The following is a 25786-nucleotide window of genomic DNA, read 5'->3' on the forward strand; positions in this document are numbered from 1 at the left end:
TTATTTCTCTCCCTTCTTATTCCTCCTCCTTCATTCTTTATATGTTGGGTGTTTTATTCTGTACTCTTTTGTGTTTTCTTTGACTGCTTTTGTGGGTAGTTGATTTAATTTTTTGCCTTTAGTTAGTATTTGGTTGGTCTGCTTTCTTTGTGATTTTATTTTCTCTGGTGACATCTGTTTAGCCTTAGGAGTACTCCCATCTAGAGCAGTCCATCTAAAATACCCTGTAGAGGTGGTTTGTGGGAGGCAAATTCCCTCAACTTTTCTTGTCTAGGAATTGTTTAATCCCTCCTTCATATTTAAACAATAATCTTGCTGGATATAGTGTTCTTGGTTTAAGGCCCTTCTGTTTCATTGCATTAAATATATCATGCTGTTCTCTTCTGGCCTGTAAGGTTTCTGTTGAGAAGTCTGATGATAGCCTGATGGGTTTTCCTTTGTAGGTGACCTTTTCTCTCTCTGGCTGCCTTTAAAATTCTGTCCTTGTCCTTGAGCTTTGCCATTTTAATTATGTGCCTTGTTGTTGTCCTCTTTGGGTCCCTTCTGTTGGGGGTTCTGTGTATTTCTGTGGTTTGAGCGACTATTTTCTCCCCCAGTTTGTGGAAATTTTCTGCAATTATTTCTTCAAATACACTTTCTATCCCTTTTCTCTCTCTTCTTCTTCTGGTACCCCTATAATGCGGATATTGCTCCTTTTGAATTGGTCACACAGTTCTCTTAATGTTTCAATCCTGGAGATCCTTTTGTCTCTCTCTGCGTCAGCTTCTATGTGTTCCTGTTCACTGGTTTCTAATCCATCAATGGCCTCTTGCATCTCATCCATTCTGCTTTTAAATCCTTCCAGAGATTGTTTTATTTCTGTATTCTCCCTCCTTAGCTCTTGCATATTTCTCTGCAAGTCCATCAGCATGGTTATGACCTTACTTTTAAATTCTTTTTCAGGAAGATTGGTTAGGTCTATCTCCCCAGATTCCTTTTCAGGGGAAACTGTCTGCGTTAATCTGGTCTGTATCAAATTCTGCCTTTTCATGGCGATAGAGGTAGTTGTGCGGAGCTGGTGTGTGTGTCGGCTGGGAGAACATCCCTTCTTGCTAGTTTGTGGCCTTCCTCTCCTGGGAGAATGGCGACCTCTAGTGGCTTGTGCTGTGCAGCTGCGTGCAGATGGGGCCTCTGATTCTTGCCCTGCCGCTGTGAAGGAATCTCCACACACGATTGCTGTGGGCTCCTCTAAGGCGAGGTCGCGCCTGAGCAAGAATGGGCGGGAGGCTGTTTATCTCTGTGAGGGGCCTCGGAGCAGTGCTGCCACCCAGGGGGTTAGGGCGCCTGGAGTTCCCCGGATTCCCAGCTGCTTAGCTGATTGTGCTGGAACGCCTCTGTCCAGCTGTGGGGTCCCTGTCCCTTTAAGACTTTCAAAGGGCACTCACTTTTCTTTCTCCCAGAGATGCTGGCTGTGGGGACCCGCTCGCAGATTTTACCGTCCTGTTCCCCTAGTATCCAGCACCCTACGCACTGTGTGTCTGCGCTCTGGTGCGGATGGCTAGGGATGGGTATTTAGCAGTCCTGGGCTCCCTCTCCCTCCCCGCTCCAACTCCTATCCTCCCGCCGGGAGCTGGGTGACGGGCACTCGGGTCCCACCTGGCTGCGGCTTGTATCTTACCCCCTTCGCGCAGCACTGGGTCCTCGCAGATGTAGATGTAGTCTGGCTGTTGTCCTGTATCTTTTGGTCTCTGTTTTCGGAATAGTTGTATTTCTTATATTTTCAAAAATATATATGTTTTTGGGAGGAGATTTGTGCTGCTCTACTCACGCCACCATCTTGGCTCCAGGAAGTCCATTCTGTGCTCTTTTGTGTTTCCTTTGACTGCTTTTGTGAGTAGTTGATTTTATTTTTTGCCTTTAGTTAGTATTTGGTTGGTCTGCTTTCTTTGCTGTGATTTTATTTTCTCTGGTGACATCTATTTAGCCTTAGGACTGCTTCCATCTAGAGCAGTCCCTCTAAAATACCCTGTAGAGGTAGTTTGTGGGAGGCAAATTCCCTTAACTTTTGCTTATCTGGGAATTGTTTAATCCCTCCTTCATATTTAAATGATAATTGTGCTGGATACAATATCCTTGGTTCGAGGCCCTTCTGTTTAATTGCATTAAATATATCATGCCACTCTCTTCTGGCCTGTAAGGTTTCTGTTGAGAAGTCTGATGATTACCTGATGGGTTTTCCTTTGTAGGTGACCTTTTCCTCTCTCTGGCTGCCTTTAATACTCTGTCCTTGTCCTTGAGCTTTGCCGTTTTAATTATTATGTGTCTTGGTGTTGTCCTCCTTGGGTCCCTTGTGTTGGAAGTTCTGTGTGCTTCCGTGGTCTGAGCGACTATTTTCTCCCCCAGTTGTGGAAGTTTTCAGCAATTATTTCTTCAAATACACTTTCTGTCCCTTTTTCTCTCTCTTCGTTTTCTGGTACCCCTATAATGCGAATATTGTTCCGTTTGTGTTAGTCACACAGTTTTCTTAATATTCTTTCATTCCCTGAGATCATTTTATCTCTGTCTGCCTCAGCTTCTCTGCATTCCTGTTCTCTGATTTCTGTTCCATTAACGGCCTCTTGCATGTCGTCCATTCTACTTTTCAGTCCTTCCAGAGGTTGTTTTATTTCTGTATTCTCCCTCCTTAGCTCTTGCATATTTCTCTGCAAGTCCATCAGCATGGTTATGACCTTTATTTTGAATTCTTTTTCAGGAAGATTGGTTAAATCTATCTCCCCAGGCTCCCTCTCAGGGGTTGTCTGTGTGATTCTGGTCTGGATCAAATTCTTCTGCCTTGTCATGGCGATAGAGGTAGTCGTGGAGAGTTGGTGAATGTTTCACCCGGCAGAACAAAGTCCCTTCTTGCTTGCTTGTCACCTTCCTTTCCTGCAAGAACGGTGACCCCTAGCGGCTTGTGCTGGGCAGCTGCGCGCCGACGGGGCCTCTGAGTCTGGCCCAGGCGGCTGCAGAGGAGGCTGTGTGCGGCTGCTGTGGACGTGCCCAGTCTCAGGCTGCTCCCCTGCTATGGTGGGGCCGCACCGGAGGGGGAATGGACTTGGAGGCTGCTTATCGCTGTGAGGGGCCTCAGAGCTGCACTGTTGCCCAGGGGGTTAGGGCACCCACAGTTCTCCAGGATTCCCAGGTGCTGGGCTGAGTGTGCTGGGAGGCTTTCTTCCAGCTGTGAGGCCCCTGTCCCTGTAAGACTTTCAAAGAGCTCTCGCTTTTCTTTTGTCCCAGGGGCGCCTGCTGAGGGGACCCACTTGCAGATTTTACTGTTCTGTTTCCCTAATATCCAGCACACCACGCAGTGTGTGTCTGCGCTTCCGGTGCGGATGACTAGGGTTGGATATTTAGCAGTTCTGTGGGCTCCCTCTCCCTCCCCGCTCTGACTCCTTTCCTCCTGCCGGGAGCTGGGGTGAGGGGCGCTCAGGTCCCGCCGGGCTGCGGCTTGTATCTTACCCCCTTGTTAAGGCGATGAGTTCTCACAGATGTAGATGTAGCCTGGTTGTTGTACTGAATCTTCTGGTCTCTCTTTTAGGAATAGTTGTGTTTGCTGTATTTTCAAAAATATATATGGTTTTGGTAGGAGATTTCTGCTGCCCTACTCATGCCACCATCTTGGCTCCTCCCTCTGTTTTCTGTTTTTAGTATTTCCAGTTGATTTTTTTTTTTTGGAGTTTCTAATTAAATCCCCAAACTTTTAATTCCAACATCTGTGTCATATTTGAGTATGGTTCCAATGATTGCTTTGTCTCTTCAGACGGTTTTTCTTCCCTTTTGGTATGCCCTGTACTTTTTTGTTGAAAGCCAGATATGTTATCATAGGGCCATGGGTTCTGGGGTGGGAAGGATGTGTAATAGCCTAGCCCGGGGTTGGGTTGTGTCTGAAGTGGGTTCTTGCTATGGGCAACCGAGACCTCAGACTCCTTCTGTGACCTTTTATTTCTCCTCTTGGCTTTGGGTCTTGCCTTTGTGCTGTTGCCCACAGTGTGTCTGTGTCTGCTTTCCCACCTGCATTCCACTGTTACTATTACTGGAGACTTGTTGATAGGATGTGGGAGAAGGGATTGCTCTCTATTGTTTTCATTTTCAGTATTTGAACTGCAGAGTGGGTCTGTGTCTCAGGGGTGTGCCCTTTGCAAGTTCTTCCTCTCCAGAAATGGAGCTTTTCTTTTCCATCCCTCCCATTGATGCTGGTATCATCCTCTGTGGTCTTGAGGCCATTCTGTCTGCAGATGAAGACCTAGGTCTGGGTAGAGTAGTCCTTTCCCCAATGGCAGTGATATTCCACCAGTGCCCTAAGGCTGCAGGCCTCAGATGACCTTTTAGATTAAATATTTTCTTCCTTAAAGGAGGGGAAAAAGGCCAGCATCAGATGTACCACCATCCTCTGAGAGCCTCATGGTGATATTCCTGGTGCAGCACCTACATGAGGGTTTCTCTCAAGGTCCCCATGACTTCCGTCTCCAGGAGCTTCACACTGTAATGTCTATGTTCAGTCTCCAGCAATTTGTCAAATTTCCAGTTTTATTTTTCCAAGCTGTAGGATTATTCCTCAAGTAAGTGAATGCTTGGGTCGTATTTCTCCATGAAGGTACCTGTCTCTCTCCATATTTTGGGATGGTTGGTTGGTCTTTGATGGCTTCACAAAAAAAGTCATTACTTTGCTGTATGTCCAGCCTTTTTCTTCTTATAATGATGAAAGGAACATCTTTTCACCTTTGTACATCTCTGAACTGAAGTTAAAATCCTGTAATTCATCTGGGCAACCAGTTGTCCTTTAAAGTAATGAATAGTTAGTTCAAACATAATTGAATGAGAAGTTCGTTTTTTCTTCTCTGATAGTTGTCACCTTAATTAACTACCTTTTTTAAACCCTAATTGTCATCTTTGTCATCTCTCTTTTTCATATAGAATACTTAATTCCTATGTGTGCATGGTTTTGTTCTGGGACTCTATTCTGTCTGCCTGATGTCTGTGTCCTCATTCTCAAACCACATTGTTTTAGTACTACATTTTGTGATATGTTTTCATGTCCAGTACTTCCCCCTTCATTGCTCTTTATTTTAAAAATTGACTTGGCTATTCCTAAAGACTTTTGCTTTCAATGAATTAGATTCACCTTGTCAAGTTTCTGGAGATCTATTAAGATTTGGTTGATTGCACTGGATTTATAAGGGGGATTATAGGTAGAATTGACATCTTTTCAATACTGAATCTTCCCATCCATTAACTCTATTCAGGTCCTTATTTACATTAAAGAAAACTTTATATTTTTCTTCATTATGCTCTTATACATGTGTCAAAACCAAACAGCCAAAATGTACCAGGAACATACTTGTAGTTTCCAAAAAAAGAAAAAAAAGTTTCTTTACCTTGCTGTATCAAAGGAAAAAATATCCAGAAGAACTGTAGGAGTATCTCGGTAAGGGGAATTGGAAGGACTTCTTGTAGAGTTTAGGTTTATAGTGGATGATTCAAAGGGAGATTAAGAAAGCAGAGGCCAGTTTTAGATTATCATTCCTCTGGAAATGTGTGTTTCTAAAATGCTCAGTTTTGAATATGTGATAGCTTATATTCTCTTAGTTAAAAATGATTTTGTAAAATGAAATTTTGCCCCTTGTAGCAGTACTTTTTTTTATTAAGGTATCATTGATATATACTCTTAGGAAGGTTTCACAAGAAAAACAATGTGGTTACTACATTCACCCATATTATCGAGTCCCCTCCATATCCCATTGCAGTCATTGTCCTTCCGTCTAGTAAGATGCCACAGAGTCACTACTTGTCTTTACACTGTCTTCCCCGTGACCTCCCCCACACCATGTGTACTAATCATAATACTCTTTAATCCCCTTCTCCCACCCTCCCCCAACCCTCCCCTTTGGTAACCGCTAGTCTCTTCTTGGAGTCTGTGAGTCTGCTGTTGTTTTGTTCCTTCAGTTTTGCTTTGTTGTTATGCTCCACAAATGAGGGAAATCATTTGGTACTTGTCTTTCTCTGCCTGACTTATTTCACTGAGCATAATACCCTCTGGCTCCATCCATGTTGCAAATGGTAGTATTTGTCTCTCTCTTGTGGCTGAATAGTATTCCATTATGTACATGTACCACCTCTTCTTTATCTATTCATTTCCTGATGGACACTTAGGTTGCTTCCATATCGTGGCTATTGTAAATAATGCTGCAGTGAGCATAGGGGTGCATGTCTTTTTGAATCTGAGAACTTACTTTCTTTGGGTAAATTCCCAGGAGTGGAACTCCTGAGTCAAGTGGTATTTCTATTTTTAGTTCTTTGAGGAACCTCCATATTGCTTTCACAATGGTTGATCTAGTTTACATTCCCACCAGCAGTGTAGGAGGTTTCCCCTTTCTCTGCATCCTCACCAGCATTTATTGTTCCTAGTCTTTTCTGTGTTGGCCACCCTAACTGGTGTGAGGTGATATCTCATTGTAGTTTTAATTTGCATTTCCCTGATAATTAGTGATGGGGAGATTCTTTTCATGAGCCTGTTGGCCATCTGAAATTTCTTCTTTGGAGAATTGTCTGTTATATCCTCTGCCCACTTTTTAATCAGCTTATTTGCTTTTTGGGTGTTGAGGCATGTGAGTTCATTATAGATTTTAGATGTTAACCCCTTGTCAGATATGTTGTTTATGAATATATTCTCCCATACTGTAGGCTGCCTTTTTGTTCTGTTGATGGTATCCTTTGCCGTCAGAAGCTTTTTTAGCTTGATGTATTCCCTTTTGTTCATTTTTGCTTTTGTTTCCCTTGCCCAAGGAGATGATGTGTTCAGGAAAAACTTGCTCATGTTTTTATTCAAGAGATTTTTGCCTATGTTTTCTTCTAAGTTTTTTATGGTTTTATGACTTACGTTCAGGTCTTTGATCTATTTTGAGTTTACTTTTGTGTATGGGGTTAGACAATAATCCAGTTTCATTCTCTTGCATGTAGTTGTCCAGTTTTGTCAACATCAGTTGTTGAAGAGGCTGTTACTTCCCCATTGTATATCCATGACTCCTTTATCATATACTAATTGACCATATATGCTTTGGTTTATATGTGGGCTCTCTAGTCTGTTCCATTGGTCTATGGGTCAGTTCTTGTGCCAGTACCAAATTGTCTTCACTGGCTTTGTAGTAGAGCTTGAAGTCAGGGAGCATAGTGCCCCCCCCCCCCTTTATTTTTGCTTCTCAGATTGCTTTGGCTATTCGGTGTATTTTGTGGTTCCATATGAATTTTAGAACTATTTGCTCTAGTTCAATGATGTTGGTAATTTGATAGGGATTGCATTGAATCTGTAGATTGCTTTAGGCAGGATGGCCATTTTGACAATATTAATTCTTCCTAACCATGAGCATGGGATGTATATCCATTTATTGGTATCTTCTTTAATTTCTCTCAAGAGTGTCATATAGTTTTCAGGGTATAGGTCTTTCACTTCCTTTGTTAGGTTTTCTGGGTATTTTATTCTTTTTGATGCAATTGTGGATGGAATTGTTTTCCTGATTTCTCTTTCTGCTAGTTCACCATTAGTGTATAGGAATGCAACAGATTTCTGTGTATTAATTTTGTATCCTGCAACTTTGCTGAATTCAGATATTAGATCTAGTAGTTTTGGAGTGGATTCTTTTGGGTTTTTTATGTACAATATAATGTCATCTGCAAACAGGGACAGTTTAACTTCTTCCTTACCATTCTGGATGCCTTTTATTTCTTTGTGTTGTCTGATTGCTGTGGTGAGGGCCTCCAGAACTATGTTGAATAAAAGTGGGGAGAGTAGGCATCCTCGTCTTGTTCCCAATCTTAAAGGAAAGCTTTCAGCTTCTCACTGTTAAGTATGATGTTGGCTGTGGGTTTGTAATATATGGCCTTTATTATGTTGAGGTACTTGCTTTCCATATCCATTTTGTTGAGAGTTTTTATCATGAATGGATGTTGAGTTTTGTTGAATGCTTTTTCAGCATCTATTGAGATGATAATTTGGTTTTTCTCCTTCATTTTGTTGATGTGGTGTATAATGTTGATAGATTTTTTAATATTGTACCATCCTTGCATCCCTGGAATAAATCCTACTTGATGATGATGGATGATCTTTTTGATGTATTTTTGAATTTGATTTGCTAATATTTTGTTGAGGATTTTTGCATCTATGTTCATCATGGATGTTAGTCTGTAAATTTCTTTTTTCATAGTGTCTTTGCCTGGTTTTGGTATTAGGGTGATGCTGGCCTCATACAATGCATTTGGAAGTATTCTCTCCCCTTCTTCTTTTTGGAAAACTTTAAGGAGGATGGGTATTAGGTCTTCACTAAATGTTTGATAAAATTCAGTGGTGAAGCCATCTGGTCCAGGGATTTTGTTCTAAGGTAGTCTTTTGATTACCAGTTCATTGTCATTGCTCATAATTGGTCTGTTCAGATTTTCTGTTTCTGGGTCAGCCTTGGAAGGATGTATTTTTCTTAAAAGTCCATTTCTTCTAGGTATCCCGTTTCCTAGCATATAATTTTTCATAGTATTCTTTAATGATTCTTTGTATTTCTCTGGAATCCACAGTGATTTTTCCTTTCTCATTTCTGATTCTGTTCATGTGTATAGACTCTTTTTTTCTTGATAAGTCTGGCTAGGGGTTTATCTATTTTGTTTATTTTCTCAAAGAAACAGCTCCTGCTTTCATTGATTCTTTCTATTGTTTTATTCTTCTCGGATTTATTTATTTATGCTCTCATCTTTATTATGTCCTTTCTTCTACTGACTTTGGGCCTCATTTGTTGTTCTTTTTCTAGTTTCATTAATTGTGAGTTTAGACTGTTCATATGGGATTGCTCTTTCCTGAGATATGCCTGTATTGCAATATACTTCCCTCTTAGCATGGGCTTTGCTGCGTCCCACAGATTTTGTGGTGTTGGATTATTGTCATTTGTCTCTATATATGCTTGATCTCTGTTTTTTTATTTTTATTTTTTGAGAAGGCATCTCTCATATTTATTGATTAAATGGTTGTTAACAACCATAAAATTCTGTATAGGGGACTCAATACACAATCATTAATCAACCCCAAGCCTAATTCTCAACAGTCTCCAATCTTCTGAAGCATAACGAACAAGTTCTTGCATGGTGAACAAATTCTTACATAGTGAATAAGTTCTAACATGGTGAACAGTGCAAGGGCAGTCATCACAGAAATTTTCGGTTTTGATCACGCATTATGAACTATAAACAATCAGGTCAAATATGAATATTCGCTTGATTTTTATACTTGATTTATATGTGAATCCCACATTTCTCCCTTATTATTATTATTATTATTATTATTATTATTTTTTAAATAATTATTTTTTATTGAAGGGTAGTTGACACACAGTATTACATTACATGAGTTTCAAGTGTACAACACAGTGGTAGAACATTTATATACATAATTCTAGGTTCCAGCTATCACCCTACCAGGCTGTTATAATATCTTGACTATATTCCTTATGCTATACATTACATCCCGGTTACTAATTTATTTTACCATTGGAAGTCTGTCCTTTTTTTTTTTTTTTGTGAGGGCATCTCTCATATTTATTGATCAAATGGTTGTTAACGACAATAAAATTCTGTATAGGGGAGTGAATGCTCAATGCACAATCATTAATCCACCCCAAGCCTAATTTTTGTCAGTCTCCAATCTTCTGAGGCATAACAAACAAGTTTTTACATGTAGAACAAATTCTTACATAATGAATAAGTTACATAGTGAACAGTACAAGGGCAGTCATCACAGAAACTTTCGGTTTTGCTCATGCATTATGAACTCTAAACAGTCAGTTCAAATATGAATACTCATTTGGTTTTTATACTTGATTTATATGTGGATACCACATTTCTCTCTTTATTATTATTATTTTTAATAAAATGCTGAAGTGGTAGGTAGATACAAGATAAAGGTAGAAAACATAGTTTAGTGGTGTAAGAGAGCACATGTAGATGATCAGGTGTGTGCCTGTAGACTATGTGTTAATCCAAGCTAGACCAGGGCAATAAAACATCCACGTATGCAGAAGATTTCTCTCAGAACGGGGGGTGAGGTTCTAAGCCTCACCTCTGTTGATCCCCAATTTCTCACCTGATGGCCCCCCTGCGACTGTGCCTGTCTTAGGTTGTTCCTCCCTTGAGGAATCTTACCCGTCTCTGGCTAACCAGTCATCTTCCGGGGCCATACAGGGAAATGTGAAGTTGGTAAGTGAGAGAGAAGCCTTATTGTTTGAAAAAGTTAGCTTTTTACTTCTTTGCATATTTATGCCCTGTGGCTTCTATGCCCAGCATTTGTCTTGAGGTATCTTTACCACTTGGAAGAATTATGATACTCGGTAAATTTGATATGAGGCACGAATTCTATTTAAGGGTTGTAATTAGGAAGGAAGAAGAAAAGCTATAGAAGTAGCAGGCGGAAGAAAACATGGGAAGATTGATTATTTCTTTGATATATCTTCTTGTAGAGTAACTTCAGCATGTATAGGTTTTAAGCTACTACTTAAATTGCACACACACATTAACATAATAGGAGTATAGTTACATAACCAAAGCATATCTGTAATTACCAGCCATCTGCAGTGAAACCAAGAAAACCAGTTAGGCACCTTAGGCATTTGTGAAAACTTATCTATGATATGGTGGATATTGTCCAACTGAACTTGAACAGTCTGAGAGAAATCAGACAAATTAAAACAACCCATTCCTGGGGACTGTTCACATGCCATATGTTCTTTTAACAGTAAATAGTTTGTAGTTGTAAGACTTTGGAGCGCTACAATTTGCACTTCTCCAAATTCTTGGTTGAGTTCCAACAGTATAGATCCAGTCCAATTTTGTTGTTTTACTGTATGCACAGGCCAGCTTAGATATCTCCTTCCTCATTCCCATGGCAAGCCCAGGAACTGGTGGGATGAGTGCATCTACAGCTGTAGCAGTGCGTGGATCTTTGTTGGGGTTTTTTGATGATCATCTTCTGGCATGAGTCTTCCAGAGAGTGCAGATGTTGGAAGTTCTTTTTCATATCGTATCTTAGTTCATTTTCGGGGTAGCCCAATTAGGCTTTGATCCTCTGTATAAACACAAACAGACCCTTTGCCTACACTTTTATATGCCCTTTATACCCTTGTGTAGAACTCGTTAGGGGTTACCACACAGGAGCTGCCCTTTTTTTTTTTTTTTTTTTTTTTTGCTATCACTAATCTACACTTACATGATGAATATTATGTTTACTAGGCTCTCCCCTATACCAGGTCTCCCCTATAAACCCCTTTACAGTCACTGTCCATCAGCATAGCAAAATGTTGTAGAATCACTACTTGCCTTCTCTGTGTTGTACAGCCCTCCCTTTTCTCCTACCCCCCCCATGCATGTTAATCTTAATACCCCCCTACTTCTCCCCCCCTTATCCCTCCCTACCCACCCATCCTCCCCAGTCCCTTTCCCTTTGGTACCTGTTAGTCCATTCTTGAGTTCTGTGATTCTGCTGCTGTTTTGTTCCTTCAGTTTTTCCTTTGTTCTTATATTCTACAGATAAGTGAAATCATTTGGTATTTCTCTTTCTCCGCTTGGCTTGTTTCACTGAGCATAATACCCTCCAGCTCCATCCATGTTGCTGCAAATGATTGGATTTGCCCTTTTCTTATGGCTGAGTAGTATTCCATTGTGTATATGTACCACATCTTCTTTATCCATTCATCTATTGATGGACATTTAGGTTGCTTCCAATTCTTGGCTATTGTAAATAGTGCTGCAATAAACATAGGGGTGCATCTGTCTTTCTCAAACTTGATTGCTACGTTCTTAGGGTAAATTCCTAGGAGTGGAATTCCTGGGTCAAATGGTAAGTCTGTTTTGAGCATTTTGATGTACCTCCATACTGCTTTCCACAATGGTTGAACTAACTTACATTCCCACCAGCAGTGTAGGAGGGTTCCCCTTTCTCCACAGCCTCGCCAACATTTGTTGTTGTTTGTCTTTTGGATGGCAGCCATCCTTACTGGTGTGAGGTGATACCTCATTGTAGTTTTAATTTGCATTTCTCTGATAATTGGCGATGTGGAGCATCTTTTCATGTGTCTGTTGGCCATCTGTATTTCTTTTTTGGAGAACTGTCTGTTCAGTTCCTCTGCCCATTTTTTAATTGGGTTATTTGTTTTTTGTTTGTTGAGGCGTGAGAGCTCCTTATATATTCTGGACGTCAAGCCTTTATCGGATGTGTCATTTTCAAATATATTCTCCCATACTGTAGGGATCCTTCTTGTTCTATTGATGGTGTCTTTTGCTGTACAGAAGCTTTTCAGCTTAATATAGTCCCACTTACTCATTTTTGCTGTTGTTTTCCTTGCCCGGGGAGATATGTTCAAGAAGAGGTCACTCATGTTTATGTCTAAGAGGTTTTTGCCTATGTTTTCTTCCAAGAGTTTAATGGTTTCATGGCTTACATTCAGGTCTTTGATCCATTTTGAGTTTACTTTTGTATATGGGGTTAGACAATGGTCCAGTTTCATTCTCCTACATGTAGCTGTCCAGTTTTGCCAGCACCACCTGTTGAAGAGACTGTCATTTCGCCATTTTATGTCCATGGCTCCTTTATCAAATATTAATTGACCATATATGTCTGGGTTAATGTCTGGATTCTCTAGTCTGTTCCATTGGTCTGTGGCTCTGCTCTTGTGCCAGTACCAAATTGTCTTGATTACTATGGCTTTATAGTAGAGCTTGAAGTTGGGGAGTGAGATCCCCCCTACTTTATTCTTCTTTCTCAGGATTGCTTTGGCTATTCGGGGTCTTTGGTGTTTCCATATGAATTTTTGAATTATTTGTTCCAGTTCATTGAAGAATGTTGCTGGTAGTTTCATAGGGATTGCATCAAATCTGTATATTGCTTTGGGCAGGATGGCCATTTTGACGATATTAATTCTTCCTAGCCACGAGCATGGGATGAGTTTCCATCTGTTAGTGTCCCCTTTAATTTCTCTTAAGAGTGACTTGTAGTTTTCAGAGTATAAGTCTTTCACTTCTTTGGTTAGGTTTATTCCTAGGTATTTTATTTTTTTTGATGCAATTGTGAATGGAGTTGTTTTCCTGATTTCTCTTTCTGTTGGTTCATTGTTAGTATATAGGAAAGCCACAGATTTCTGTGTGTTGATTTTGTATCCTGCAACTTTGCTGTATTCCGATATCAGTTCTAGTAGTTTTGGGGTGGAGTCTTTAGGGTTTTTAATGTACAGTATCATGTCATCTGCAAATAGTGACAGTTTAACTTCTTCTTTACCAATCTGGATTCCTTGTATTTCTTTATTTTGTCTGATTGCCGTGGCTAGGACCTCCAGTCCTATGTTAAATAACAGTGGAGAGAGTGGGCATCCCTGTCTAGTTCCCGATCTCAGAGGAAATGCTTTCAGCTTCTCGCTGTTCAATATAATGTTGGCTGTGGGTTTATCATAGATGGCCTTTATTATGTTGAGGTACTTGCCCTCTATTCCCATTTTGCTGAGAGTTTTTAACATGAATGGATGTTGAACTTTGTCAAATGCTTTTTCAGCATCTATGGAGATGATCATGTGGTTTTTGTCTTTCTTTTTGTTGATGTGGTGGATGATGTTGATGGACTTTCGAATGTTGTACCATCCTTGCATCCCTGGAATGAATCCCACTTGGTCATGGTGTATGATCCTTTTGATGTATTTTTGAATTCGGTTTGCTAATATTTTGTTGAGTATTTTTGCATCTACGTTCATCAGGGATATTGGTCTGTAGTTTTCTTTTTTGGTGGGGTCTTTGCCTGGTTTTGGTATTAGGGTGATGTTAGCTTCATAGAATGAGTTTGGGAGTATCCCCTCCTCCTCTATTTTTTGGAAAACTTTAAAGAGAATGGGTATTATGTCTTCCCTGTATGTCTGATAAAATTCCGAGGTAAATCCATCTGGCCCGGGGGTTTTGTTCTTTGGTAGTTTTTTGATTACCTCTTCAATTTCGTTGCTGGTAATTGGTCTGTTTAGATTTTCTGTTTCTTCCTGGGTCAATCTTGGAAGGTTATATTTTTCTAGGAAGTTGTCCATTTCTCCTAGGTTTCCCAGCTTGTTAGCATATAGGTTTTCATAGTATTCTCCAATAATTCTTTGCATTTCCGTGGGGTCCGTCGTGATTTTTCCTTTCTCGTTTCTGATACTGTTAATTTGTGTTGACTCTCTTTTCTTCTTAATAAGTCTGGCTAGAGGCTTATCTATTTTGTTTATTTTCTCGAAGAACCAGCTCTTGGTTTCATTGATTTTTGCTATTGTTTTATTCTTCTCAATTTTATTTATTTCTTCTCTGATCTTTATTATGTCCCTCCTTCTGCTGACCTTAGGCCTCATCTGTTCTTCTTTTTCCAATTTCGATAGTTGTGACATTAGACCATTCATTTGGGATTGCTCTTCCTTTTTTAAATATGCTTGGATTGCTTTATACTTTCCTCTTAAGACTGCTTTTGCAGTGTCCCACAGAAGTTGGGGCTTAGTGTTGTTGTTGTCATTTGTTTCCATATATTGCTGGATCTCCATTGTGATTTGGTCATTGATCCATTGATTATTTAGGAGCGTGTTGTTAAGCCTCCATGTGTTTGTGAGCCTCTTTGCTTTCTTGGTACAGTTTATTTCTAGTTTTATGCCTTTGTGGTCTTAAAAGTTGGTTGGTAAGATTTCAATCTTTTGGAATTTTCTGAGGCTCTTTTTGTGGCCTAGTATGTGGTCTGTTCTGGAGAATGTTCCATGTGCACTTGAGAAGAATGTATATCCCGCTGCTTTTGGATGTAGAGTTCTATAGATGTCTATTAGGTCCATCTGCTCTACTGTGTTGTTCAGTGCTTCCGTGTCCTTACTTATTTTCTGCCCAGTGGATCTATCCTTTGGGGTGAGTGGTGTGTTGAAGTCTCCTAGAATGAATGCACTGCAGTCTATATCCCCCTTTAGTTCTGTTAGTATTTGTTTCACATATGCTGGTGCTCCTGTGTTGGGTGCATATATATTTAGAATGGTTATATCCTCTTGTTTGACTGAGCCCTTTATCATTATGTAGTGTCCTTCTTTATCTCTTGTTACTTTCTTTGTTTTGAAGTCTATTTTGTCTGATATTAGTACTGCAACCCCTGCTTTCTTCTCACTGTTGTTTGTTTGAAATATGTTTTTCCATCCCTTGACTTTTAGTCTGTACATGTCTTTGGGTTTGAGGTGAGTTTCTTGTAAGCAGCATATAGATGGGTCTTGCTTTTTTATCCATTCTGTTACTCTGTGTCTTTTGATTGGTGCATTCAACCCATTAACATTTAGGGTGACTATTGAAAGATATGTACTTATTGCCATTGCAGGCTTTAAATTCGTGGTTACCAAAGGTTCAAGGTTAGCCTCTTTAGTATCTTACTGCCTAACTTAGCTCGCTTATTGAGCTGTTATATACACTGTCTGGAGATTCTTTTCTTCTCTCCCTTCTTGTTCCTCCTCCTCGATTCTTCATATGTTGGGTGTTTTGTGCTGTGCTCTTTCTAGGAGTGCTCCCATCTAGAGCAGTCCCTGTAAGATGTTCTGTAGAGGTAGTTTGTGGAAAGCAAATTCCCTCAGCTTTTGTTTGTCTGGGAATTGTTTAATCCCACCGTCATATTTGAATGATAGTCGTGCTGGATACAGTATCCTTGGTTCAAGGCCCTTCTGTTTCATTGTATTAAATATATCATGCCATTCTCTTCTGGCCTGTAGGGTTTCTTTATTATTATTATTTTTAATAAAATGCTGAAGTGGTAGGTAGATGCAAGGTAAAGGTAGAAAACATAGTTTAATGCTGTAAGAGGGCAAATGTAGATGATCAGGTGTGTGCCTATATACTAAGTATTAATCCAAGCTAGACAAGGGCAACAAAACATCCACAGATGCAGAAGATTTCTCTCAAAACGGGGGGGGTGAGGTTCTAAGCCTCACCCCTTTTGATCCCCAATTTCTCACCTGATGGCCCCCCTGCGACTGTGCCTGTCTTAGGTTGTTCCTCCCTTGAGGAATCTTACCCGTCTCTGGCTAACCAGTCATCTTCCGGGGCCATACAGGGAAATGTAAAGTTGGTAAGTGAGAGAAAAGCAATATTGTTTGAAAAGGTTAGTTTTTTACTTCTTTGCACATTTATGCCCTGTGGCTTCTATGCCCAGCATTTGTCTTGAGGTATCTTTACCACTTGGAAGAATTATGATACTCGGTAATTTCGTTATGAGGCACAAATTCTACTTAAGGGTTGTAATTAGGAAGGAAGAAGAAAAGCTATGGAAGTAGCAGACAGAAGAAAACATGGGAAGATTGATTATTTCTTTGACATATCTTCTTGTAGAGTAACATAAGCATGTATAGATTTTAAACTACTAATTAAATTGCACACACACATTAACATAATAGGAATACAGCTGCATATCCGAAGCAGACCTACAATTACCAGCCATCTCCAGTGAAACCAAGAAAACCAGGTAGGCACCCTAGGCATTTGTGAAAACTTATCAATGATATGATGGATATTGTCCAACTGAATTTGAATAGTCTAAGAAAAATCAGACAAATTAAAACAACACATTCCTGGGAACTGTTCACATCCCATATGTTCTTTTAACAGTAGATAGTCTGTAGTCGCAAGATTTTGGAGCGCTGCAACTTGCACCTCTCCCAATTCTTGGTTGAGTTCCGATAGTATAGATACATTCAAATTTGTTGTTTTACTGTATGCACAGGCCAGCCTAGACATCTCCCTCTTCATTCCAATGGCAAGTCCAGGAACTGGTGGGATGAATGCAGCCACAACTGCAACAGCACCAGGATCTTTGTTGAAGCCTTTTGATGATCATCTTCTGGAATGACTCTTCAGAGAATGTTGTTGTTGGAAGTTCCTCCTCATACCATATCTTAATTCGTTTTCTGGGTAGCCAAATCAGGCTTTGATCCTCTGTATAAACACCAACAAACCCTTTGCCCACACTTTGATGTGCCCTTTATATCATTGTGAAGAACTTATTGGAGATCACCACACAGGAACTGCTTTTTTTTTTAAGAGAAAGGAATATTATCAGAAAAATGTACTTCCTTAGGTGATCATCTGACACCCTTTAAATGATCAAACTTAAGGATATTTAAAGCATGCATTAATCGTTGATTTACAGTTAGTTTTATCCTATCAGGGAGTAATCCCCCTTTTCTTTCCTTTTTATCATTAATCTACAATTACATGAAGAATATTATGTTTACTAGGCTCTCCCCTATACCAGGTCCCCCGCTACAAACCCCTTTACAGTCACTGTCCAGCTTGATCTCTGTTTTTATTTGGTCATTGATCCATTTGTTATTTAGGAGCATGTTGTTAAGGCTCCATGTGTTTGTGGACTTTTTTGTTTTCTTTGCGTAATTTATTTCTAGTTTCATACCTTTGTGGTCTGAGATGCTGGTAAGCTGGTTGGTACAATTTCAGTCTTTTTGAGTTTACTGAGGTTCTTTTTGTGGCCTAGTAGATGATCTATTCTTGAAAATGTTCCTTGTGCACTTGAGAAGAATGTGTGTTCTGCTTTTGGGTGGAGTGTTCTGTATATGTCTGTTATGTCCATCTGTTCTAATATGTTTAGTGACTGTCTCCTTACTTATTTTCTGTTTGGTTCATGTGTCCTTTGGATTGAGTGGTGTGTTGAACTCTCCTAATATGAATGCATTGTATCCTATTTCCCCCTTTAATTGTGTTATTATTTGTTTTACATATGTAGGGGCTCCTGTGTTCAGTGCATAGACATTTACAATGATTATATCCTCTTTTGGACTGACCCCTTTATCATTATGTAATGTCCTTCTTTTTCTCTTGTGACTTCCTTTGTTTTGAAGTCTATTTTGTCTGAAACAAATACTGCAACTCCTGCTTTTTTCTCCCTATTAGTTGCATGAAATATCTTTTTCCATCCCTTTACTTTCAGTCTGTGTATGTCTTTGGGTTTGAACTTGGTTCCCTGCAGGCAGCATATAGATGGGTCTTGTTTTTTATTAAATGGGGTTTTTATACAGATACAGAATAGGTATTATATTCTGTACTCTTTGTGTATCTCCCTTGACTGAGTTTGGGGGTAGTTAATTCGATTTTCACGTCTGCTTAGTAATTAATTGTTTTACTTTCTTTACTGGAGTTTTATTTCCTCTGGTGATAGCTATTTAGCTTTAGGAACACTTCCATCTGGAGCAGTCTGTCCAAAATACACTGTAGAGATGGTTTGTGGGAGGTAAATTCTCTCAGCTTTTGCTTATCTGGAAATTGTTTAATCCCTCCTTCAAATTTAAATGATAATCTTGCCAGGTAGAGTATTCTTGGTTCGGGGCCCTTCTGCTTCACTGCATTAAATATATCATGCCACTCCCTTCTGGCCTGTAAGTTTTCTGTTGAGAAGTCTGATGATAGCCTAATAGGTTTTCCTTTCTATGTAATCTTTTTTCTCTCTCTGGCTGGTTTTCAAAGACTGTCCTTATCCTTGATCTTTGCCATTTTAATTATTACATGTCTTGGTGTTGTCTTCCTTGGGTCCTGTGTGTTGGGAGATCTGTGTACCTCCATGGCCTGCGAGACTATCTCCTTCCCCTGATTGGGAAAGTTTTCAGCAATTACCTACTCAAAGACACTTTCTACCCTGTTTTCTCTTCTTCTTCTGGTACCCTATAATGCAAATATTGTTCGTTTGGATTAATCACACAGTTCTCTCAATATTCTTTTATTCCTTGAGATCCTTTTTTCTTTCTGTGCCTCAGCTTCTTTGTATTCCTGTTCTCTAATTTCTATTCCATTTACTGTCTACTCTACTACATCTAATCTGCTTTAAATCCCTCCATTGTGTGTTTCATTCAGATATTGAATTCCTTAATGATTGAATCTCAGTCCTGACTTCGTCCCTGAGTTCTTGAATATATTTCTGTATCTCCATGAGTATGTTTATGATTTTTATTTTGAAATCTCTTTCAGGAAGATTAATGAGTTTGGTTTCACTTGGCCGTTTTTCTGGTGTTTGTGGGATTTTGGTTTGAACCAGGTTCTTTGGACATTTCATATTTGTATGTGGCGCCCTCTAGTGCCCAGAAACTACTCTCTGGTGCAGCTCAGCCCCTGGAGCGATATCGAGGGAGGGTGCTGGTGCCTTGGGGGAGGAAAGAGCTGTTTCCGGCTTTCTGGATGCTGTGCCTGTCTCCATTGCCAGAACCAGTGGCCCAGGCACACAGGTGTAAGCCTGTATGCTTTATGTTTGTAGCTCCCCTAGCTGGGGCCTCCCTCTGGCTGGCCTGACACCAGGACAGGAGCTACTGGTTTGTGAGCTGGGGCCAGCCGGCCAGGAGGAAGGTATAACAGGCTGCATAGCCAGCCAGGGGGATGGAGCACCTGAAGCTCCTGGAATTTCCCAACCTGCTGGGCAGAGTGCACTTGGACAATTTTGTCCACCTGTCTTTTCTCCTGCGCAGCAAGCTCTATGCAATCCATGCCCCCTTAGCAGCCCTGTTGCTGTTAAGAAGTCTGTCAGACTGCCCACCTTTCTTTTGTCCCAGAGCAGCCTGATGTGGATCCCTGTTTTCCACAAGCAGCTGGAATCTCAGTCTCTCCAAGTATTCCACCTGCTATGCTTTCCAACCCCACTAATCTCCAGAGCACCATGCAATGTAGGTTCATGCTCCCAGGGCAGATCTCCAGGGCTGGGGGTTCAGTAGTCCTAGGCCTCTACCCACTCCCTGCTCTGTTTCTCTTCCTCCTGCTGGTGAGCTGGGGTGGGGGAAGGTCTTGGATCTCTCCAGATCACAGCTATGTTACCCTGTACCATGAGGTCTGTTCTTTTCTCCAGGCAGTCTGGTGCAGCCTTCTTTCCTGTTGCTCTTTCAGGATTAGTTGTATTAACTATATTTGCGTATTATATGTGGTTTTTGGAGGTGGCCTCTGTCTCATCTCTCCGCCATCTTTAATTGTCATCCTTGTAGCAATATTGAATAGTATGTGCTTTAATGTGCAAACAGCCCATTACTCAGTTTCATCCAGTAACAAAGTAATTGTAGATTTTCTGCAGTAGTAAACTAATGGGAATAGGATCTCATTTTGATCCTGTTTTTCTATATGTATCAGCATGGCTGTTGTGTTAAATTCTTATCTCTTTTCCTGTTCTAGCAAAATCCTTTATATGACACAGAAAGATGCAAGGTATTCCAGTGTGATCTAACTAAAGATGACCTTCTGGAACACGTGCCCGTAGAGTCTGTGGATGTTGTCATGTTGATATTTGTGCTATCTGCTGTTCACCCTGATAAGATGCACCTTGTCTTACAAAACATTTACAAGGTTAGTAATTTGGAGCCAAATTACTAAGTACAACTATTACATGCAACTGGGAAGAAACATAAGTGTCCCACAATAAGGATGCATCTCACCTGGGGCACCACTAGGGCAGAAGGGTTCATGATCTAGAAAGCGTGTAATTCTTACCTGTTCAGTGAGTCGTTAGGTTTCAGCCAGTCTGCTTCACATAGAGAAGAGCATTCAGCAAGTTGAGAAAGTAGATGTTAGGTAAGAGAGCTTCTGTGTACGCAGAGATACATATTAACCTGGTTTTAATTGTTTTAAAAGAGTAATGAGGTAGAAATTTCAAAACCCTGGAAACCTATTTAGGGAATAATTATTCTCGCTTAAATACAATATTTTTAAAAATTGGGATGCTACCACATTGCTCTTAGCTCTCTGCTTGTGCAGTTTTGTATGTAAGGTTTTTTTTCTTTCTGTTTACTTTCCATACCCCTGGTGTCTGAGCAAATGAGAACTGAGCATATGGAATAGGCATGGAATGTAAGATAGGTAAAGAGGGAAGAGGGAATCAGGGAAAAGATGATAGGATCACCTGATTTGATGGTCCAGGTGAGGGTGAAGAATTATTAAAGATGGAGAACCAGAAACACAATGCTTCAAAACCTTTGGGATGCAGTAGAAGTAGTTCTAGGAGGGATGTTTATAGCAGCACAGGTCTACCTCAGGAAACAAGAAAAATCTCAAATAAAGAACCTAACTATACCTAAAGTATCTAAAAAAAGAATAAACAAAGCCCAAAGTTAGTAGAGGGAAGGAAATAATAAAGATCAGAGTGAAAATAAGTAAAATAGAGACTTGAAAAGCAATAGAAAAGATAACTACAACCTGGTTCTTTGAAAAGGTAAACAGATTGATAAATCTTTAGCCAGACTCATCAAGAAAAAAAGGACTCATGTAAAATCAAAATGAGACAGAAGTTAACAGCAGTTACTACAGAAGTATTATAATTATGAGATTACTATGAAAAATTATATGCCAACACATTGGACAACCTAGAAGAAATAGATAAATTCCTATAAACAACAGTCACCCAAGACTGATTCAGAATGAAATAGAAAATCTGAACAGATCAGTTACCAGTAATGAAAATGAAATGATCATCAGAAAACTCCCAACAAACAAAAACTAGGACCAGATGGCTTCAACAGCTGAATTCTACCAAATACTTAAAGAGGAGTTAAGCCTATCCTTCTCAAACTATTCCAAAAAATAGAAAAGGAAGGAATGCTTCCAAATTTATTCTAAGAAGGCCAGCATTACCCTGATGCCAAAACCTAATGACACTACCTAAATGACACTACAAAAAAAGAAAATTGCAGACCAATATCCTTGGTGAACTGATGTAAAAATCTCAGCAAAATCATAGCAAACCAAATGTAAAAATATACTGAAAGGATCATTCACCATGATCAAGTGGTATTAATTCCAGAGACACAAGGATGGTTCAACATTTGCAAATTAATTAATGTAACACACCACGTTAACAAAAGGAAGGATGAAAACCATATGATCATCTCAATAGATGCTAACAAAGCATTTGACAAAAACCAAGATTCATGAAAAAACAAAGTGGGTATAGAGTAAACGTACCTCAACATAATAAAGGCCATATATAACAGACCCACAGCTAACATACTCAATGGCAAAAAATAAAGGCTTTTCTTCTAAGATGAGGAATAAGACATGGATATCCACTCTTGTACCACATAGTAATGCAAGACTTAAGCCAGAGTGATCAAACAAGAAAAAGAAAAGGCATCCAAATTGGTAAGGAAGAAGTAAAACTGTCACTATTTCCAGATGACATGGTACTATCCATAGAAAACCCTAAAGACTCCACCAAAATCTGTTAGTTCTAATGAATGAATTGAGTGAAGTTGCAGGACATAAAATTAATGTACAGAATCTGTCTTTGCATTTGCATTGCTAATGAGCTTACAGAAAGAGAAATCAGGAAAACAATTGCATTTATAATTGCATCAGAAATAAAAAAATACCTAGGAATAAATTTGCTAGAGAGGTGAAACCTGTACACTGAGAACTGTAAAACATGGGTGAAGGAAATTGAAGATGACACAAATATATATAAAGATATTTCATGCTCATAGACAGAATTAATATTGTTAAAATGGCTATACCCAAAGCAGTCTACAGATTTAATGTAATTCCTGTCGAAATACCAATGGCATTTTTCACAGACTATAACAAAAATCCTAAAATTTGAATAGAACCACAAAACACCTTGAATATTCAAAGTAATCTTGATAAACAGCAAAGCTGGAGGTATGCTCCCTGGTTTCAAACTATACAAGGCTACAGTAATCAAAACAGTATGGTCATGATACAAAAACAGACACACAGATCAATGGAACAAAACTGAGAGTCAGAAATAAATCCATGCTTATATGGTCAATTAATCTATGAGAAAGAAACCAAGAGTATAGAATGGGAAAGGGATAGTCTCTTCAGTAAATGGTATTAAGAAAACTGAATTTAAATGCAAAAAAAAAAGAAACTGGACCACTGTCTTTACCATACAGAAAAATAAATAAATTCAAAATGGGTTAAAGACTAAGTATAAGACCTGAAACCATGAAACTCCTAAAAGAAAAAGGCAGGAAACTCGAAAATTGTTGTAAGTAAATTTTTAAATAGATGTCTACCCAGGCAAGGGAAACAAAACAAAAATAAACGAAGTGATACTACATCAAATTTAAAAGCTGCACAGTGAAGGAAACTTTCAACAAGATGTAAAGCAACCTACTAAATGTGGGAATATATTTGCAAATGATATATCCAATAAGTGATTAATATCCAAGATACGTAAAGACCTCATACAACTCAACATCAAAACAAATAAATTAAAATATGGCATAGTAACTGAATAGCCATTTTTCTAAAGAAGATATACAGATAGCGAGGTTGGGATTAAAGATGGCAGCATAAGAGGTGAGACAGGCTTCCTCCTAAAACCACATATAATACGAAAATACAATTAACACAACTAATCCTGAAAGAGCAACAGGAAAGAGGGCTGTGCCAGACTGCATACACCTGGAGAAAAAAATAAACCTCACAGAACAGGGTTGGGAACTTTCACGATCTTCAGGAGCTCCAGCCCCCTGGCAGGCTACACAGCTCCAAGGCCCACCTCCGTGATACGCAGCCTGCTGCACCTTCCTCCCGGACAGCCTACACCTTGTTTGCAAACCAGCAAACCCTGCCCTGGCATCAGGCCAGCCAGAGGGAAGCCTGGCCTACAGCAGCTACAAACGCAAAGCATAGAGGTTTATACCTGTGCTCAGCCCACTGATTCTGGCAGTGGAGACAGGCATAGGAGCCGGGAAGCAGGAAACAGCTCTTTCCTCCCCCCAGGCACCAATACTGCTCCCCTGCGACCCCTGACATTGCTTCAGTGGCTGAGCAGCTCCAGAGAGTAGAGTTTCTGGGCACTAGAGGGTGCCACATACAAATATGAAATGTCAAAGGAACCTGGTTCAAAGCAAAATTATAAATATACCAGAGAAAGAGTCAAATGAAATTGACCTCATTAATCTTCCTGAAAGAGATTTCAAAATAAAAATCATAAACATGCTCATGGAGATACAGAAAAATATTCAAGAGCTCAGGAATGAATTCCAGTTGGAGATCCAATCATTATCAAACACAGTTTCAAAAATGAAACATACAATGAAAGGTTTTAAAAGCAGATTAGATATGGTGGAGGAGACAATAAATGAAATAGAAATTAGATAAGAGGAATACAAAGAAGCTGAGGCTCAGAGAGAAAAAAGCATCTCTAAGAATGAAAGAATATCGGGAGAACTGTGTGACCAATCCAAACGGAACAATATTCGCATTATAGGGGTACCAGAAGAAGAAGAAGAGAGAGAAAGGGATAGAAAGTGTCTTTGAGGAGGTAATTCCTGAGAACTTCCCCAGTCTTGGGAAGGAGGTAGTCTTGCAGGCCATGGAGATGCAGAGATCTCCCAACACAAGGGACCCAAGGAAGACAACACCAAGACATGTAATAATTAAAATGGCAAAGATCAAGGATAAGGGCAGACTATTAAAAGCAGCCAGAGAGAGAAATAAGATCACATACAAAGGAAAGCCCACCAGGCTATCATCAGACTTCTCAGCAGAAACCTTACAGGCCAGAAGGGAGTGGTATGATATATTTAATGCAGTGAAACAGAAGGGCCTCAAACCAAGATTACTTTATCTGGCAAGATTATCATTTAAATTTGAAGGAGGGATTAAACAATTTCCAGATAAGCTAAAGCTGAGAGAATTTACCTCACACAAAATGTCTCTACATTGTATTTTGGAGGGACTGCTGTAGATGGAAGTGTTCCTAAGGTTTAATAGCTGTCACCAGAGGTAATAAAACGACAGTAAAGAAAGTAGAATAACCCTCCTACACTGCTGGTGGGAATGTAAATTAGTTCAACCATTGTGGAAAGCAGTCTGGAGGTTCCTCAAAAAACTAAAAATAGAAATACTATTTGACCCAGGAATTCCACTCCTAGGAATTTTCCCTAAGAATGCAGCAGCCCAGTTTGAAAAAGACATATGCCTCCCTCTGTTTATCGCAGCACTATTTAAAATAGCCAAGAAATGGAAGCAACCTAAGTGTCCATCAGTAGATGAATGAATAAAGAAGATGTGGTACATATACATAATGGAATATTATTCATCCATAAGAAGAAAACAAATCCTACCATTTGCAACAACATGGATGGAGCTAGAGGGTATTATGCTCAGTGAAATAAGCCAGGTGGAGAAAAACAAGTATCAAATGATTTCACTCATCTGTGGAGTATAAGAACAAAGAAAAAACTGAAGGAACAAAACAGCAGCAGACTCACAGAACCCAAGAATGGACTAACAGTTACCAAAGGGAAAGGGACTGGGGAGGATGGGTGGGAAGGGAGGGATAAGGGGAATAAGGGGCATTACGATTAGCACACTTAATGTAGGTGAGAGGCACAGGAAAGGCAGTATAGCACAGAGAAGACAAGTAGTGACTCTATAGCATCTTACTACGCTGATGGACAGTGACTGTAATCGGGTATGTGGTGGGGACTTGATAATGGGGAGAATCTAGTAACCACTGTGTTGCTCATGTAAGTGTATATTAATGATAACAAATAAAGAAAACAAATTGAGAAAAAAAAAAGAAGATATACAGATGGCTAACAGGCATATGAAAAGATGCTCCAAATCACTAACCATCAGGGAGATGCCAAATCAAAACCACAATGAGATATCCCCTCACACCAGTCAGAATGGCCACTATCTAAAAGACAAGAAATAACAAGTGTTGGTGAGGATGTGGAGAAAAGGGAACACTTGGTGCACTGTTGGTTGGAATGTA

At 39.7% G+C, this 25786-nt stretch overlaps 1 protein-coding gene across 2 annotated transcripts in view; it reads left to right on the forward strand.

Annotated features, from left to right (window-relative positions):
- The window catches only part of METTL6 (methyltransferase 6, tRNA N3-cytidine), a 41707-nt gene that overhangs the window by 8447 nt on the left and 7474 nt on the right, over nucleotides 1-25786 (forward strand). For both annotated transcript variants that reach the window (XM_057491534.1, XM_036900989.2), the window contains exon 4: nucleotides 20215-20385. In XM_057491534.1, the coding sequence (XP_057347517.1) occupies nucleotides 20215-20385 (171 nt within the window). The remainder of the gene's footprint in view (nucleotides 1-20214; nucleotides 20386-25786) is intronic.

This window comes from Manis pentadactyla, chromosome 14 (assembly GCF_030020395.1).
Source record: "Manis pentadactyla isolate mManPen7 chromosome 14, mManPen7.hap1, whole genome shotgun sequence".
In the NCBI taxonomy this organism is placed as follows: domain Eukaryota; kingdom Metazoa; phylum Chordata; class Mammalia; order Pholidota; family Manidae; genus Manis; species Manis pentadactyla.